Below are 19,078 nucleotides of genomic sequence, written 5' to 3' on the forward strand. Positions count from 1 at the left end.
CGATTAATCGCATCTAGAATAAAAGTTTTTGTTTACATAATATATCTCTGTGAACGGAGTGTATTAATTGTGTATTTATTAACATATACACAGGCACAAATATGTATTTATTTATATTTACCAATAATTTAATTGATATTTACAGTATAAATGTTTATTAATTGTTTTATATATGCATGTACGTGTTTGTATTTATATATACAAAACGTATATGCACAGAGCACAGACACAAACTATTATTCTGGATATGATTCATCGTGATTAATCGTTCGCCAGCCCTATTTGCAGTACTTAAAATCTAAAATATGATAATTATAAAAAAATCATTGCTGTGTACATAGACTGTACATTCTTTTTTTATATAGGCCTTGCTCTAAATGTTACAGGCCTCCAATTCACGTCAAGGAGGAGCCACTAAACATGGACGACGATGACTGTCCGATGTCATTGGTGACTACAGCCAATCACAGTCCTGAGCTGGATGAGGACAGGGAGCTGGAGGAGGGCAACCTATCGGAGGACCTGGAGTGACTATTTTGCCCCATCCCTCTGCTGGGGCTCCACCCCTTTCAGGCCCCGCCCTTCAACTAATCCACAACCACAGAAAAGCAAAGACTTGGAATCAGAGGGGAAGTATTTATTTAGCATGCATCTGGAAACTGGCCCGAAGAAAATCTATACCGCAGATCTTTAGGGACCACAGATGGACAGACATGAAACGTCTGCTTTTTAAAACAAAATAAAGGAACACAACAAAGGACGAGATTTCATTGGAATCAGCTCGGCCACCTCACACCACGAACACGAGGCTCACGGACCGAAAAGACATGAGTACTAGAGCGGGGTCCTTTCTGTAGAAAGCTAACGGCCACATATACTGCCAAAAAAATCAGTTTTAAGTTTGTGAATATCCAAGCCACAGTAGTCGTCGATGTTAGATGCAATTGCTGGTTCAATTCAAGTTGTTGCTCTGTTATTTTTTGCACATGAGTAGTATTATTAGCGTCACTGCCTGTATGTCAACAAAAGTCTAAAAAGGAAAAAAGCAGTATTTGTTTTTCATCATTTTTATTTGCGTTGTTGTTTTTTTACCTCCTGAAAACAGCCCATGTTCACTTTAAGTCACCTCTGCACCACCAACTGTAAATGGCATTTCTAAAGTCACGTCAATAACACAACTATGGTACAAAGACTGTTGCAGCCGTCCAAAAAAGTACAAAATAAGTAGGTCTTCAGTCTCACTAGCTCTGTTACTGCTGAAAGCTATGTTGCGATCTTAACTGTTTGTGCAGGCACCGTTCTGGGAGGGCAAAAAAAGTATTTTAGTCTCTTAACCTACTTGTTCAAAAGCTTTGTCTACCTGCAAAGAGTCACAGGCAACAGCTAGAAACCAAAGCCAACACTAACGGCCAATAGCTTAGACAGAAGCCCCGAGACTCTTTGGTCAGGCCTCTGTGACTAGTACAAAGAGAAGCTTTCTTTCCGCTGACTACCTTCGTATAACCTCTGGGATCGTCTCCTTTAGCCCTGTACAAAGATCAAAGTGATTTGGATGTAATTTGATTTTGACCGATGGAGAGCTCTAACCTCATGATGCTGGTCAACCCCGTTACCGTCATGTGGTAGAGCAAGAGAGCAGCTATAAAGGGATCATGACCAAAATAAACATGTGTGTATCGATAGAAATGCCGAAAAAGAAATCCTGAGTTTATTTTTACGTTTTTGTACTACTATGTTGTTATTATTTGCCTAACTCACCTTGTCATTGTTTTACTTGTGAAATGTACTGTTCATTGTGACTGTCCGATGTGTCATGTCTTATATCCGTAACTTCTCCAGAGCCGAAACCGAAAATATCGTAACCAAACTTTTAAAGATATCTAGTGAAGCCAAAAAGATCATAATTTCAAGTCGATATGAAACGATGTGGCTTGGTTCAATTGTAAAAGCAAATGGGGAGAAATCCTTGACTAGCTAATGTTTGCTTTGCTCCATTGATTCAGACTCATTGTGGACTTTTGTGGCTGTATAGACACAGCTACAGTAGTGTTGGATCATGGGAAGGTTTGTGGTTAAACCGTGTATGGTGGAGCCACCAGTTATTTGAGGTTAACTTAGAAAAACAGGAAGTGATCGGTCGCTTTTATTTGAACGTTGCTGATGTCATCGACAAAGCGGTTGTTGCTTTAATAGTCCTTTCTCTTTTCAGTCAAACCAAAGGTACACAGATTTCTGCCTCTTGTATCAGATGGAGATGAAAATGACACAAAGCCTCGTTTTGCATCTCTCTCTCTCTCTCTCTATCTCTCTCTCTCTCGATCTGCTTTCTTTCCTCTTATTCATTTCTGGTGAAATCCTAATACAGAAAGCCCATCTGAAACTGGTAACTGCTTTGTATTGTAACTTATGTCAAAGTTTTTCTTATGTGCGTGGAAACATACTGTGCGGTTGTTCCAGTTTTGTGCCAAACCAAGAGGTTGGCTGCTAGCTCAGCACACACAAACACAAATAAGTTATACGCTCCTCTCCAAAAGAAAACAAATGGAGCTGGACACAGGAACAAAGCTTATTCCTTTTCCGGAGTCAGCAAGTCGACTTGAAGATAATTGTATCGCACCAAATATAAGGACGCAGAAAAAGATACAAAAAAGGGTTCTCCTACTTATCCAAAAAAGGCTTTTTTAAAGGTTCTACCTCTTCAAAACTCTTTCTGAACAAACAAAAAAAATTTCGACAAACGTCGACGCATTTCCCGCTTGATTCATACAAGATATCGCCAACAGCCAGTGTACATTCCCAAAGGCAGATATGGAAGGTTTGCATTGAAATAGTTTGTCCGCAAACATTTGTAGAATGAATATGTAAAAATACCTGTAAGGGAATATTGTGTTATTAAAAATGCATGTCTAAATTCATTTGGTGGACTGGAAATAAGAATTAATAAACGCATATAATACAAACACACGGGATGATGGACTATACAGTGTGCATACCTCAGCTATACTGTTTTCTTTTTTGTTTAGTTTTTTGTGGGGGGGGGGTGATGGACAAAAGAAACTCTCAGCCACAGAATGCATATTACCTGTAGAGTTTGCATGGGTTTTGTAAAAACATTTAAAAAATGTCTAAAATAGTTGCTTGCACATAACACCAGAAAAACCTCCAGATGGGCAATCTCCTCCAATAGATTTTAGTAGGATTGTCTGGATTTTTTCTGGAATAATTTTGTCTGTATTTTGATAACTGTGCATATTATGTAAAAAGATCAGAAAAAATGTTGGTGGACCCATGAATTTACCAGGCTTTTTTTTTAAGCTGAAAAGATCAGTGTTTTTATTTCCTGAATTTCATGAATTTTTACTGTTCTCTCATTGCTTGCTAAGAATAGCAAACCTGCTTTTTCCTGCATCTGCGTTGCGTAGCTGTAAGGCTTTTCCTAATGTGTGTATTTATTGCTTGTACCTCTGTGCATACGTTCTAAAGCATTACGTCTAGCGGTTGAGTCATGTATCCTTTCTACTACTATCATTCTCTGGGAATATGATCCCTTATGTATACAGTAAATTGGGACTGTAGCAAAAATATGTTTATGTAATTGGTGAAAACCTTTTTGTTGTTTTTGCTTTTGGTTTGGTTTCCTTTCTTCGAATCGAGACTCGTTTTTTGATACTTTTCATTACCGTGTACTGTGTCCGTATGTTAATGATTTCTGCGAGAGTAGAGGTCGCGATTCAGAACTGTAACGGGCGTTATTTTCTGTATCCATGGCTTTTCACTGCTGAATAAAATAAAGGACCAAAACTAGGATTTGAAAAGCAACTGTCTACCTCCAACATCAGGGAGTTCTTACTTTTTTGTACACATATATATTTTATTCCTCCAAGACGCGTGGAAATAGGGCTGCGTTATGCTTTTATGCAACGTGGAGGAATTCGTCGCAGGAACTCGAAAACACTTCAATAAAGAAAAGCGCGGAAAAAACAATAAAACTTTAATGGCTAAGTTACACGTCTTTGTTCCCACTCCCGGCACCAAGAGTGTTGTTTAGATGAGGGGAAAGGCTTCGCTCGTGCGGGCCGAGGTGGGCATAATGGACGCGGATGTGTTCTCCATCCTCAGCTTTGATCTGAGGAGGACGTGGCCCACCACGGCTTACATAAAAAGACTGCTTGGGAATGCAGCCTGACCTCTGTGGGGAAATCACGCATCTCTCATGCATTTTCGTTTCGTTCTTTTGGTCTTCGGCCCCCAGTCGAGTTGCAGTGTGTTATGTGTTTACTAGTACGTTGAAAGCGTGGCTTTCAGGGGACCGCTGGAATTTATTCGCAAAAAATAATGCATAGCGTGGGGCGTACGGAGCAGCTGTGATGCCTTGCTTTGGTAACATCATCAAAAATCTTTGTTATTGAGTGATCCCAAATGACACACGTTATGCTTTGTTAAAATATAAATTGTGTCACCAAATAGAACTGCAAAAATAATGAATATGTGAATGCTCACTAAGATGGCATGTATGGTGTGCAGCTCGACCACTCTTCATAAATATGAGGGTGTGTGGTATAAACTTGTGACTTGATCGTGGGGTCCAACAGCTCACATTTAGGCCCACCTTATTTAATACATTTTGTCTTTTAAATGACAAATATTTAATCTTAGCAAAAGGCCATTTTTTGAGGTGGCAAATTAAGCCCAGTAGGCATGGTCCGGTATGAAATTTAGGCGGTGTAATAACCTTAATCGAAAATATTGCGGTATTACGGTACTGCTACAACGCTAAAATGTGTTATTTCCAAATCCCTGCATTTACAAAAAACTACTTTTCAACTGGACACAATACATTTCATTTTGTACCAACACGTGTGTCAGGTAAAAATAAAGCCTTAAAATTACAATTTTCTTTCAAAAAAGTATTTTTTGATATATATTTAGACATAAACATCAAACATTGAGTTACATGATTAAATGATTTATTTTTCTGTAAACACAGCTCATACCTTAGAAACTGTATCACAGACATTTTTTGTGGTTTTGAAACCTTAACTCTTTTAAACCGGTATCCGGCCCATGCGTAGGCCCACCCCTAAAAACAAAAGTCAATTAAGCAATATATCTTGGAGATGCAATAGTATAAAAGTTCATAATGTTAAAGAAGGAAGAGAAAAGGGAGAACTTGTTTCTACACAATCAACCATCAATTTTCTAAAATAGAAAATAGTTATGAATTCCTGTGAGATTGTGTTATATCAAATAATCCACAGAAGAATGTTCAATTATCTTGCTGGCATACTTCATAGCCTACTTTTTTTCAGATAATATCTCAACCCTTTCCCAGTGAAAATGCACTTTTTACTTTGGGTCAACGCATGCAGATGTGATTTAACCTCATCTCTGCCTTTGAAATTAAAGAGCGTTGACCACACATTTGCAGGAGATTGTTAAAGGCGCATGAAATAGTAAAAGCAAAGTCTTAACTTGTCGGGCAGAGCTCAGGCGGGCCGTCATTGAACCGAGTCCCCGGTGTGACCCAGCGCTCATTTTCATTCATAACAGTTTTATCTTGACTGATGGGCCGCCCCAGCGCTGGCCTTCTACTCCGAAGGGATTCCACTTTACCACAAAGAAGTCTCTGAAGGACCTCCGAGAATCCATCTTTAAGCAGGTCCTCCAAACTAGTCACTGAGAGAAATTTTGAGTTTATCTTTCGACCAATCAGAACCGCCCGCGTTCCCGCGCCTGCGATGGCAGTTTGCTGCAGTTACGGCGGCTGTTTTTGGTTTCCCCGGTTCCCCTCAGGACCCCGCTCTTCCGTGCCGTTCATGCGCATGGAAATGTTTGTGAATTCAAGTGAGGGATGGCGTACGACACACAATAAAGGCCGCTGTGTACCACACAACATCAGAGCGAGCGCAGACATTAAAGCGCGAGGCGCGTTACAGACCCCTCTTTCAAAGGCCATGAAATAATAATGGCTTGTGGTTAGAGGTATGTGTGAGTCACACTGACTGCTTTTCATAAAGTGGAGTTATTTACAGAGCAATGAATAAAAGAATGGGATAGCGGTGCAAGGCTTTAAGCATGAACCGAGAGAGCTGAAATAGGTCAGCATACATTTTGTTGGTGAGGTAACTGAGATACGGGTCATGTTTAAAAAAATGGCGTCTTATGAACACCCATCGGTGCATGGTGACAACTGCATCGAGTTTTAATCATCCGCATATGACTAGGAAAATAATATAAAAACGTGCAAAAGTCACATGCGCGAATGAGGCAGAAACATTTTTTATGATCATTTTTCTTCCATGCATTTTTGAGTTGTAAAGTTGCCTAAATCCACGTGGTTTCGATTTATTTAGGAAAAATAATTTTGGGAATATAAATGCAGTTAGAATTTAACTTGCATTAAACTCAATAATCTACCCATATAAGGTACGATCTTTTTAAGACAGCAAGATTTGAAAATATCAAAACAGCACTAAATTGGGTTTACAAATTCTTAGCCCAAAACGGCCCTGTCCGCTCAGCCCTGACAGTGTGCACGTGCTCTCAGTTTGGGACTCGCCCGCGGCTGCAGCATCGCCTGCTAAATAGTCCGAGGCGATGGCAACGCTAATTGAGATCATCATTACTATAATTGCGGCTCCTAAAAAAGTGTGTCTTAAATAATTTGCATTGCTCTCGACTTGATATTGGAACACACTGCAAAAAATAATTGCATAGCTGCAAGGCACGTTTGGGTTGGACAGCTCGCTCTCCTTCTCTCTTTCTCTCTCTCTCTCTCTCTCTCTCTCCTTCTCTCACTGTCTGTCTCTCTCTCTCTCAGACCCCCCCGTCTGTCCTCTGGGTAGCTGTTGTACAGTCGCCTCTCTCCTGCTCTCAGCTGAGTGTGACCCTATTACTGATTGGCTTTTCAGCACAGCCACGAAACGCCTGACACATTATATCACAGATCACTAAAGCACTTAAACATGCACACGACCATTTGTGTTAAAATGCATGAATTATTGTGCATGGTAACAGACGTGTAAAATAGCAAACTTGTTCGACATTAGCACAACTAGGTAAATCAATAGTAAATTGTAAATCAAATATAAACATGTCGTCACCTCAGATGTTTTGACAATATTTCTTATTGGTAAGATGGACCAATTTTAACACGGAAAATGGAGATGATAGGTTTCTGAAGGACAGCAGTAATAAATGCCATTAGCATATCAAATCTTAGAATTTTTTTATTAGAGTTTCCTAATTTGCATATTTTTCATATTGAAAAGGATTTCTACATATATAATCTATATATATTCTATCTATCTATCTATCTATCTATCTATCTATCTATCTATCTATCTATCTATCTATCTATATATATCTATATCTATATATACATTTAAGACACATAGCCTACATAAAATACAACAACACATAATACATGCACATAATAAACACTCCTTTTTAATGTGATTAAATTGGGCATAATAGTGCTGGCATATAATTGACAGTAAAAAAATATATAAGCATGTTAATTAAATGTATCTTTAATTGATCAAATTCACCTATATAATTCAATTTTACACTATTATTATATACTCCTTATTCTATAAATTGTATTTAATTATATACAATTACTATATAAGTAGTATACTAGTAAAGTCGTATTTAAAACACCGATCAATGTCAAATCAGTCTCATAAATGAACGTGTAAAATGACACATCTGTAATCAAAATCTAAGATTTGCTATTTAAAAAGGGTCTGAGTTATATAATGGAGCAGCACTATCAGTTTCAGACGGACCCCTGGAATCAGCCCTCCACCTAATTGCCAATTCATCAGAATTTATTAAAGAATGATTTCAATTACATATACCACCAGTACAGAGCACCGCCACAGCGAATTAAAATTAAATTAGGACACTCGATTGTATCACTCTATAAGTCCACGCTGTTTTTTTTTCTCCTCCACAACTTCTGAAGATGAACTTTCTGGAGTGGAAGGGAAAATAAGAAAGAGTGGGAAAAACAGGCTGGCATTAGTGAGGAATGGTGGGTTAAATCACTTACTGAAGATTTTTAATGACATTTCAGTGTTCCCCGCGTAATTACTCTTCATCTAAGATATCCCATAATGATGTTGGACAGTCTTGGTTCAGGCTCGCTGGCTCGCTTCATTAGTGTGTCATTCCTATTTCACATCAGAAGATTTAATTGTAATGCTGAATATGCACAGCTCGCCGCACCGGCCTAATCAAAGTGGATCCACTTGTATTATTAATATCCAGATATCGGACCGGCTTGCTATTTTTTATAAATAAAAGAATACAGATGCATAAATCAGCTGTCATTTATTAGGGTGATGCTGGCAGACGTGCCAACCCAGCCTCTCCTGTGCTCTTCTCATGCGTTCATCAAGATGGAGGCGAGAGGGATGAAAAAGAAAAGAAGATCCTGCATTAAATATACATACTAATTCTTGCATGAAGCAACCAGATTACGGGGCAGGTGACAGTGGGCACTCGCATTCAAATGATTGGCAATAATGAGGCGTATAAAGGTGCACGCACAGATCTGGAGGAGAAAGAAAAGGATGGATTAAAGGTTTAAATTCAGCAGAGGAACTTCTTTTTGGTCCGGCAGCCGGAGGTGTGAATGAATGTCAATGAAGCCGAATTTTCAATAGTTCTGCTGACCAATGTTAAAAAGAAAAGACAGGAATGTGTTTGGATGGCTTTGGTGCTGTGATCCACACACGTGAACCCTCTCATTCCTCTGGCATTCACGCTCCATGACTGGAGGATTTAAATGGCACGACTCCTTAGAGATTAAAGCAAATATATTTTCTGAAGCAAATGAACCCCCATTCTTGGTGTCTGAAAGCGTACACTGGGCTCCGCTATGCCCTTAAACATCACAGTCAACACATTTCAGATGTATACTTTATTAAGTGATCCACGAATAAATCTTTAAAAGAGCACAATTAATCGCATGATTTCAGACACTATTAATATCTTGTCTGCACAATGTTTGTAGATTATGTTTAAAGGTTGATGCGTACATTTGATAGTTAATGTAGTTATTTTACAAATAATCATTTCTAAATGTTTCATCTTTAAAGTCCCAGTGAAATAAAAAGTTACAATGACTATTTTTTCATGCAATATTGCAGCGTTTATTGTAAATAGTTTAAGAATGTTGGTCATTCTCTTTTTAAAATTAGTGTGCCCTGAAAATGCACTTCCTTCCTGTGATGACTCTTAAATGACGTATGTCAGACGACTTGGGCGGAGCATCCTTTAACTCCTGCCCTTCGACTGTCAGTCTGCTGCTAATTCCATTTCAAAATGCAATGGCTGTATTTAAAAATCAAATCAAATCGCAAAGAAAGACGAAGACCACGTCCATTTTTCTCATTAGAATTTCCGTTTAACTCGGAAATGCGTCAAAATATGGAAGTAAAAACAATCTGAAATTCTGGATCTCGGAGACTTTAACCATGCTTAAGAAAAGCTGTACTGGAATTTATATGTGACCACTGGTCAAGGTTGTGTATTATGGCTATTACGGCAACACTGTGTTTTCGGGTTAAATTATCATCAGATTTAAAATCTCATCTCGTCTTCTATATTTTAAATGTTTAATAATTTGTTTGCATGTGTGTGTGCATGAGTGTATCTATCTACACTCAGTATGTGTGCTGAGCAATGAATAGTTTGGGATTAAAATCTACCCCATAATAATAATAATTATTAATGCATTTATTTTGTTTTATGTATTTAATTTTCAAATGTAAGAGTTAGATTTAGATTTAGTGTGCATAACCTTTATGTTTAATTTTAGGACGTTTAACCTACATAGAGTAGAGGAAACATGATACCTGTGTGTGCATGCCTGTGTGTGTGCATGATCCGTATGCCTCTGGTACACTGAGAAGATGCTACTGAAAATTAATAAATAAAAAATAATAAAAAAATCTCATCCAAAAAATTGTCTTGCCCCACAGGCAGCTACATGCAAATAAGAGATCAAAAGCATGTTGATGAAAAAAACTGCAGATTGGTGTGAATATCATCAGGCTGCGGAAGACATGCATTGGAGAGAAATGATGACGCTGACCAGGAATAGAGAGAGAGAAAATACAAGTAGAAAGGTAAGGAGCCCTCCACGTGAACACAAAACCACAGCGTCTTTGATCACAATGGACGCACATACATACACACACACACACACACTCAAACTCTTCAACAGTTTCCCCAAGACTGAAACAACAAACTCCTGAACAAGAGCAGACTGGATTTCAAGCTGACCCTTCATCTGATGTTAAACTATCTGTATTATACAGGGGTATAATGCCATGCATGCACAACCTACAGTGAGAATGTTTCTCCTCTCAGACCAGTCAATCTGTTGAACACCATGTGAGTTTTGGTGGGCATCGTTTTTATTTTGCCCACGCATCAGGTGAGGTTTCTTTTACAGCGTCGTCATTTGCTGACCAACATTTCATTCTGACAAAATGACATTACAGTAAACTGCTGATTGGCTGATATTTGAGAATGAACTTGCACTTTGGGTATTTACAGTCAACAGCACCTCACTCATGTAAAAGCTTGAGCTGTGACTTCTCATTTGATGTTTTTAAACAATTTCTATTTGTTATCATATCAAAGAGGAGGCGTACAGTTATCAAAAACACGCCAGCAACACGACGCCTGTGGGTGCTTTTCCTGCATCCCATTCCTCATTCTATTTTATCTTTCTTGGTTTTGACTAATGTCGGTAACAGCTACCGGTAATAAACTGCTTGTTAAGATTTCGCCGTTGCCTCCGAGCACCGGCTTTGAATTATTGTGAGCTTATTTGACTGTGTTTCCTGATTACCTCTCGCCCGACTGCATGTTTATTGATTGCAAGTTATTAAAGCACTCCGCCACTTGGGCGACTTCATTTAAAGGCGTTTGTCTTTGATGTCTGACGCATCCGGGGCAAAATAAACGCTCTTTCGTAGAGTTGCCGGGTGAACAAAAACGGTGGTTTCTGTAAAGTCTGCATTGGATGAATTGTACAGCTTAATTATTTTCGCATTTGGCAGGTGCTTTTATTACAATTGACTTACAGTGCCGAAACACTCAGGCCAGTACGAGAGGCCTTGTCGTGCCATAGCTTTTCCCTGTCGCACCGGTGTCGAATCGCAAAAGCGTCTTTAAAAATTCAGTCAACAGCGTCTGGCAAACACAAGCTCCCTTGTTTGCTATTCATGTATGCCGGTGTACATCGTATCATGGCGTGGCTCGCTGTGGATCTGAAACATGGCCGTTCCATCAAATTTTGATGTATTCATTTATGGCGGGGAGTGAGACTGTTTGTTTATAGATGAGATGTTTGCTTGGCGGACATTCGCAACTGTTCAACCAGCAACCGTGTGGGGCCGGCGGCATTCCGATGAGTCTTATCTCGGACAGGAGCTGGTTAACATGCCACTCATGGGTTTCAAATCAGCGTCTGAAAAAGCGTTCACCTTCGCTCCTGCCAGAGGTCTATCATGCCAGAGGCCTTTATCTGAACATGTGCGTGGTTTGACATGTGATGGTGCGTATATGTGCAGAGTTTAAGAATGGTCTTTCTGTATTGAAATGCTTGTTTTTATGTTGCTTTTCGAGTGTCAGGTTAAAAACGTCAGCATGTAGACTCCTTTTCAGTTAATCTTGTTTCATCTCGACTGAACTCATCCTCTTTGTACTTTTATCTTTATTTCTGAACATTCTCATTTTGAAATACCCATCGGCAACACAGCATACACTCAACCTCTGTCAAATTGAAGTACAGATCACCGGAAGTGCATTCACCCAATCCACACCTCGCTTATGAGTCAGACATCATCTACACATGCTTTCACACACGTGCACACTTCACTACTTTCCCATCTGTGCCACTTTTCTGGTTTTTTTCTTTCTTTTTGGATCAAGCCCAAGAACTCATGGTGTCAAAATACATTAAGAACATCAAAACATTTCTGTTTACAACATCACAGCGGTGTCAATTAAATCGGATAAATTATTTAAACATTTATCTTCCATCAGCCGTGGGGATTTTTAATCAAGCTCTGTATTTATTTTAAATTACCACAGTCAAGTGTGCATTTGTGTAAAATCCCTCGTACCATTAAAGATTTATCAGCTGAAATCTGTTTGGCTTTATTTGACTGTTAATTGGCTAAGTGGAGCACAGCGGCGACACGCTAGCAACATGTAGCGCTGAGAGATAGCAGAGGATTGGTTGACTCTGAGTCACATGACAGGCTGAGTTAGCGAGGTCAGGTAGGGGTCAACTGCATTGTCACTTACAAACCAGTGTGTGTATTGAGCTATTCTTAAAGGGAACATGTATATTTTGTCATTATTTGCTCACTCTCACTAATAAAGCAACCAAACTAAAAAAATCTGAAATCATCAGAATTTGAACAGATTTTTTATGCAGATTTTAAAGTCAATATACTGTATAATCTATAAAAATAACCATAAATTAGGAACTTGAAGACACAGGCCAGAAGAAGTAAAAATAGTTGTATTATGGGATGTGGCATCTCGTGTTATCACCGAAGGCCTGTAATATTAATAGAATGTGATAAGTGTGATCAGAAGGCTTGTCTGAGGTTGTGTTGGAGTCAACCACGTAAGCCTTGTATCTTTCTCTTACACACATTCACACACACACACGCTTTGCCACAGCCAGGTGTTTGCCTGGAGCCATCCTCAAGACTCCAGGCTCATACTGTTAGACGCTGATGTAATCGCTCTGTCCTGTGAACCATGAAAACAGAAAAAGAACGGTGTTGAAAGTCAGATTCAGGTAGAGCGTTAAGTAGAAAAACACGGCAACAATATTGAGATTGTGTTGTAATGTGTAACAGTAGTCAAATGTTTGAAATACTCACGGAGCCGGATTCATATGAATTCAAGTACAGTGTGATTCTTACACAAGAGTGAATAAGATCGTAATTTATGCGAATAAGCCACCGCGTAAAATGTTGGAAATACAGTAAAGTCACCAAAACTATTAACCTACATGAAAATGATGTAGTGATCAAAATGGAATGACTTCAGATCAAACGATCATGAATGTGCGCGTCGGTCCAAGATTCTCTCATTTTGTGCCCTAGAGGAACAGTCACACAATGGCTGGGAAACCTCCTGCATTTGGTGATGATATGGGGACAATATCAATTAATGTATTCATGATATTTATATATTTAAATATATTTATAAGCGAGGAACCCATAGGGGGTGATGGTCCCCGCTCTGCTAATCATATGCAAATAGGGTGTAATATGAAATGTTTTGTTCAGTCTCAAGTTTATTCCGGTGTGTTCTGCGTGTAGGTGAGCAACACCATAGACCTGCAGGTGCAAGTGTATTCATGACGCTATAGTAGATCTCTGGAGAGAGAGAGAATATAAATGGATATAGATATAGATATAATTATTATTAATATCTGTTCCATGAGCTCCAGTAAAATATTTTAGTTTAATATCCTCCCCTACCAGCATTTCAGAAAGCCATATGATTTTATTGTAAGGGTTAGTTTTCAAATGCCCTCATAAATCTGACAGAGCCCTTAGTGTCACAGGTAAGCACTCATCTCTGTTATTTGATTGTGTTTTATTTGTTGTTGCTGGACATCAATACAAGAAATCGATGAGCGCACTGGAAGATCCCTTAAAGCCCCCGCTTATCATCTGCAGCAGGGAGGTCTGTCTTTTTTGAAGAAAAAAATGGGTCAGATTCTTGGCTGATGTTGCCAACTGCTTAGCGTGCTTCACCAAATTTACATTCTGCTGTCACCATGACCGGGAGATAAATGCCAAATACACATACAGATACACACACACACACAGAATCTGATAACATCTCAACAGTTGTTTTGTCATGTGTGTCTACTTGGTGGAAGAGCATCTATTTCTTAGTTAAGATTTCACAGGTTTTATAATAACATCTGTTTGAAGTCTGACGGAATGTTATTTCCCATTCTCACAAATAAACTATTATGAAATTCATCTTAACCCAACCATCTCACTCAAAGTATTAGCTGCATTTTTGTTGATTCGTCTACTCGAGGTAATTTATCATTTACCATGGCAAATCCTAATCCTCTTTCTTAATGCTGACATTTGGAGAATTCATGATTTACATAATTAGACAACTTTGATCTGTGATTTGTGAAATCCTCATTTTAACACGCATCTCTCACGCAATGTCATGATGCGGCGAGTCCCTGGCTTACGCCTGACATTTAGAATATCGTTTAACTGCACAGAACAAAAAAAAATTTAGAAGACATGCACAGCCTGATGTTTAAGTGTTTGCTTTAAGAGATACAGTCAGACGTGCTTTGGTTAATTGTTTAAACATTACACATATACTCCAAGAACAAAACACATTCATTATCAATATTTTTTTATTATATTTTGGTTATGACAATGAGGCACACCTCCCCAGTAATCATTATTTCTTTATTCAAAATCTTTCTTGACATATTCCGTGACATATTTTCTTGACATTCACTCACATGTTCCTCTTTAAGTTTCTGAAACTAGAGAGAGAGAGAGAGAGAGAGAGAGAGAGAGAGAGAGAGAGAGAGAGAGAGAAAGAGAGAAAGAGAGAGAGAGAGAGAGAGAGAGTTTGTGGGAGGCACTTTAGTGTCTCATTGATTTCTCTTTTTGTTCTCTTGGGGGGTTGAGTGGTAGACACAAGCCTCTGACTGTGATTTTTTGTCAAGGAGACCAAGACCTATCAGCTATACCACACACACACACACGTACGCACGCACGCACGCAGGCACGCACACACACACACACACACATTAGTATTGGTTAAGTTAATAATAAAAAAAAGTCCTGAAATTTAAGACAATAAATAAAAAATAGATTAAAACAAACCGAATCATATTCAAAATAATGCCTTTCAGACACAACTGAAATTAAATTAAAAATCAGACTCGCTCCAAAGCCTATATCAAAGTCTAGCCCAACCATCTGTGTTGACCATACTGTAAATACACTGTAATCTGTTTTATATTTCTTGTAGGTGTCTACAGACATCAATAGAGGCCTGACTGTACGAACACAAACTATTTGAAATGATATCAGGTGTGCGCCTTTGTCTGGGCCGGATTTTAATTATTGTCAGTGCGGCACGTTGCGTTTGCTTCATCAACTGAATAAATATTTGACTCCCATTCCATAAATTGGAAAGGGGGCTCAATTTAAAAGCGCGGTCACACCGAGCCCAGCTGCATGCGTCAGGCGAGGTGGTGTGGATTCTCTCTCCGCAGGTGACCGAGGCCACCGCGGCATGCGGTAAATTAAAACTCTGATTTCTTGAAAGAGAAGAATTGAATATTCCTGCGCTTTCACATTTTCAATATTTAATTACAACCTATGCCAGAGCCTAATCTTGGATTTAGGAAGAGCATTAAATTAATCAGAGTGGGTAAAACGCTAGTGTTCTCTTGCTCTATTTCAGTAATGCACAGAAGCTTCTTTGCGGAATGTATGCGTGTGTGTGTGTACCGACTAATCCTTGGTTACCCCGGGGCTGATCTAACAGGACTCGGGGGTATGTGTGCTCAGCGTGAGGTGGCTTACTGCAGGACAGTGTGAATATGAGGCGTCACGTATGCTTGGAATAAATGCCACCTGCCCCCCGCCTGCGTGTGACCCCTGTTACTTATAAATGTTTATGTTAAATCCCTATCTGTGAGTCGCAATAAACAACTGAGATTAGAAATATCACATACAGATAACACAGATAAATAAGTATCTAATACATTATGATGCTTACGTACAGATGGATTTTAATATTAATCTGAACACATTTGTGGAGGACTTTGGATCAGGAGATTCTCTACTTTTGTTCCAGAAAAGCAAGTTTGATTGAATTTGTCATTATGTTCTGAAATGTGTTCCTAACATTATACATGTATATAATAAACACAATTGTATGAGCTGCATTTAAGGCATTGCCACACGAGGCGCTGTTTGGGAGATTTGCGTTAGTCATTCTCTTAATTTCTTTTGTGTTTAAGGCTGGCCGTCCAGCGGGATTGAGGGGGATGACTTCACCCAAATATGACCCCGAATGACAGATTGATTTCAGGACTGTCACAGTCTTGAATTTTTGTTTATATCCTGGGTTTAGGGTCAACTTTTCTCATGTTGTAATTAACTTAAAGTAAACACAACATATATGTAGTGCCGAATATTTGAATGTTTAATAATGCAATTGAGTTGGGACTACAGGCAATGTAGTTAAAATGGGCTCAGAATTTCTAGTTCCCAACATGCTTTTCATGCTCAGAGAAATAAACAGAGACACTTATAAGTATATAAGTTAGTATTTCATATACTTTCTACACTTCCGTGGTATATAGAATTATATAGAAGATTCAAGCTTTTCTTTATGTTAAGCACATGATGTTAATATAATGGAAAAATCAGTTTGAATGTTGCTTTCATTGAAAATGCCTTTTATCACCTGCCACATTATGTTTAAAAACGTTTTAGCATATTTAGCATACAACTGCCTGCAAGTACTTAACTATTCAATCATATTGTTTTGACACGTCTAATATGGGTCAGACACACTCCTATAGTTCTTGTAGCTTCTCTCTACATAAAACATTTGAGTGTACATGTTATTTTTTGGCAAAGAAAACTAATTTGGAACATGTGGATCCACTGTTCATGATTAAATTAAGTTAAATCAAGAGATATTTTTGTTTAAAATAAACCATAGAGTACACATTTGGCTTGAGCGTTTCCTTTTTTTGGTTTGGTCACGTTATAAAATATAAGTGCGCTTCAGCTGCCACGTCCTCTCGTATTTGTGTTTGGTGTGGTTCCTGGACACGGTTAAGGCCTATTCGATCGTAGGGCTAGATCCTCTGTGTCTTCGCCCTTCACTTCTTTTACATGAACACCCACGCCTGACGTATTATGACAGACTGGATAATTTGACGTGTATTTTGGGCTTTAAGTGCAATGTCAACAGGGTCAGACTGGACATATGTGGGCCAGTACCTTGAGCTCCACCTCCTTCATTCAAAACCTGTTAGCTAAGCTACACTTCTGAGCAGACACAGGCCGATGGGCTTTACTTTCAAATATGTCATTAGTTGCCTAACAACTGCCAGACCCAGCGCAAACAACATTCCTTTTATTTTAGAGATACATATATATGAATCTGAGACATGTTTGAGAAGACATTCGCTCCTGATTATACCTACATATTTGAAGGTTTGCACGGTCGCTCCAGATGTGCGTTAGCATCCCTCTTCATCGTTCCCTGTTTTTTTTTTTACCTCAGCACTATAAATGGTGTTTGTTTTTGTTTCTATCAAAGCAATTACACATCGTTAATCACCAGCCCTGTTGTTTTAATGAGTTTATTTATTCGTGCCACCCTCGATAATGCCCCGTGACCCTCCGCCACTGAAACAACACCTCCCTGCTGATAAAACAGACATCAAGCGCCTTTGGCACGTCGGTCAGAGGGTGACCCAAACAAAAAAAAGCACACCAAAAATGTTTTAAAATAACCCGAACGCCATTAATCATCCAGGTCGTCAAGGTTCGTCCAGTTTTCACGGTCTGCCGGAGGAACAGGGGGGCTTTTTCTCCGCTTCAAAGCGGGACTTATTAAGTTCTTTTCATTCAGCAGAGACTTCTGTGAGTTTTCTTTGAAGATTTGATCAGTTACTGATGTGCATTGTGGCCGCGCTGCGGTTCAAAGTGACACCTTTCTTTCGCTGGCCATTAAAGCCGAGACAGAAAAGAATCGGTAAGTCTGCCATTTTTATTCCAATCACAGAGCCGGAGAATAAGCTCATTACTGCTAATTACAGGTTTCCTATTCCACCACATTTCCTTCTACCCATTTGGTGTGAAATTTTAATTCCATAACAAAAACCAAATGGTACGAACACAGAGAACCGAGGCGCGGCGCTCCGCGAGGGGCCTCCCGCATCTTTTTGTGAGCTAGAGGTGCCTGGCTGCTCGAAGCAATTTGTTCTTCTTGATGAATAACAGGTATAATTGAGTGGCACAGTTTTCTCTCCAAAGCCAATCTAAGAGTTGAAGAAAACGCCAACTTCAAAGTGGGTATCTTACATCAAGCTGGCACAAAACTCTTTTCTTACTCGGGTAGGTGGAAATCGATGTGTGCGTGTGTATATGACTGTTCTCTGTATTCATATGGTAATAACTTTGCAGTGTTGGAGCAACTTGAAAAGCAACTTCTGGTGGGCACCGTGTCGGCCTAACTTCCTTAACAAATTGTCAAGTTTTGTTTCGTTTTCTCCAGTCATTGTTAGTCTGTTGCCATGTAAGCATCTAGGCCTGCTGCGATAGCTCAGATATTTACTACATCACGGTAGGTGGCTTTTTGTCAGCGTGGTGTTGTCGTGGTGACAGACGGTTTTGCTGCATGCATGCACTGTAAACCCGGGCGTTCGGAGGGCCTCCATCGAGCGGGATTACCCGGTGTGATTTGGCAGGGTTTCAGCAATCAGGCATGCTGCCACAAACAGATGAAGTCAATAGAGACGTTTCCCCCTCTCTGAAATGTGACTCTGACGGATGCTTTGCTGACACAACAGTGACACGACGGCTCAACGTGACGGTTCGACACACTCCCTGTGATTTCAGTTCCTTATTCGCCTCAGAAGTGCATGATTTAACACAAGATAAATGTTTGTCAGCGAGGAATACACAGGAAAGCACCGAGACTCTCTCCAGTGTGAACGAAACACAATAAAATATTCAAATGTGAATTTGTTTTTTTACTTTCTACTAACGCTGTGCTTTGTGTTCACATCGGTTATTCTAAGTTTCACACTGGTAACTTTGAAAGCAAGGGGGTCAGCTAAGCCCGGCTGATAGTGAATTTACCTTTAGCGTGGGGTCTCAAAGAGCATCGGTATCGCAGTAATTACCGTCTAAGGGGCGCAAAAGGCCGAAAGTTATTACCAATCAGTGGGGTAATAGATTCAACACTTATAAATGGAGAATGCAGCATTTCTCGGCGGCGAGGA

At 39.4% G+C, this 19,078-nt stretch overlaps 1 protein-coding gene across 1 annotated transcript in view; it reads left to right on the forward strand.

The window, feature by feature from the left end:
• The window catches only part of foxp2 (forkhead box P2), an 86,207-nt gene extending 82,396 nt beyond the window's left edge, over positions 1-3,811 (forward strand). Inside the window, exon 18 of the mRNA XM_079455432.1 lies at positions 387-3,811. Within this exon, the coding sequence (XP_079311558.1) occupies positions 387-531 (145 nt within the window). The 3' untranslated portion in view covers positions 532-3,811. The remainder of the gene's footprint in view (positions 1-386) is intronic.
• The last annotated feature ends 15,267 nt before the right edge of the window (positions 3,812-19,078 follow it).

The sequence above is a fragment of the Barbatula barbatula genome (genome assembly GCF_947034865.1).
Source record: "Barbatula barbatula genome assembly, chromosome: 4".
Lineage (NCBI taxonomy): Eukaryota > Metazoa > Chordata > Actinopteri > Cypriniformes > Nemacheilidae > Barbatula > Barbatula barbatula.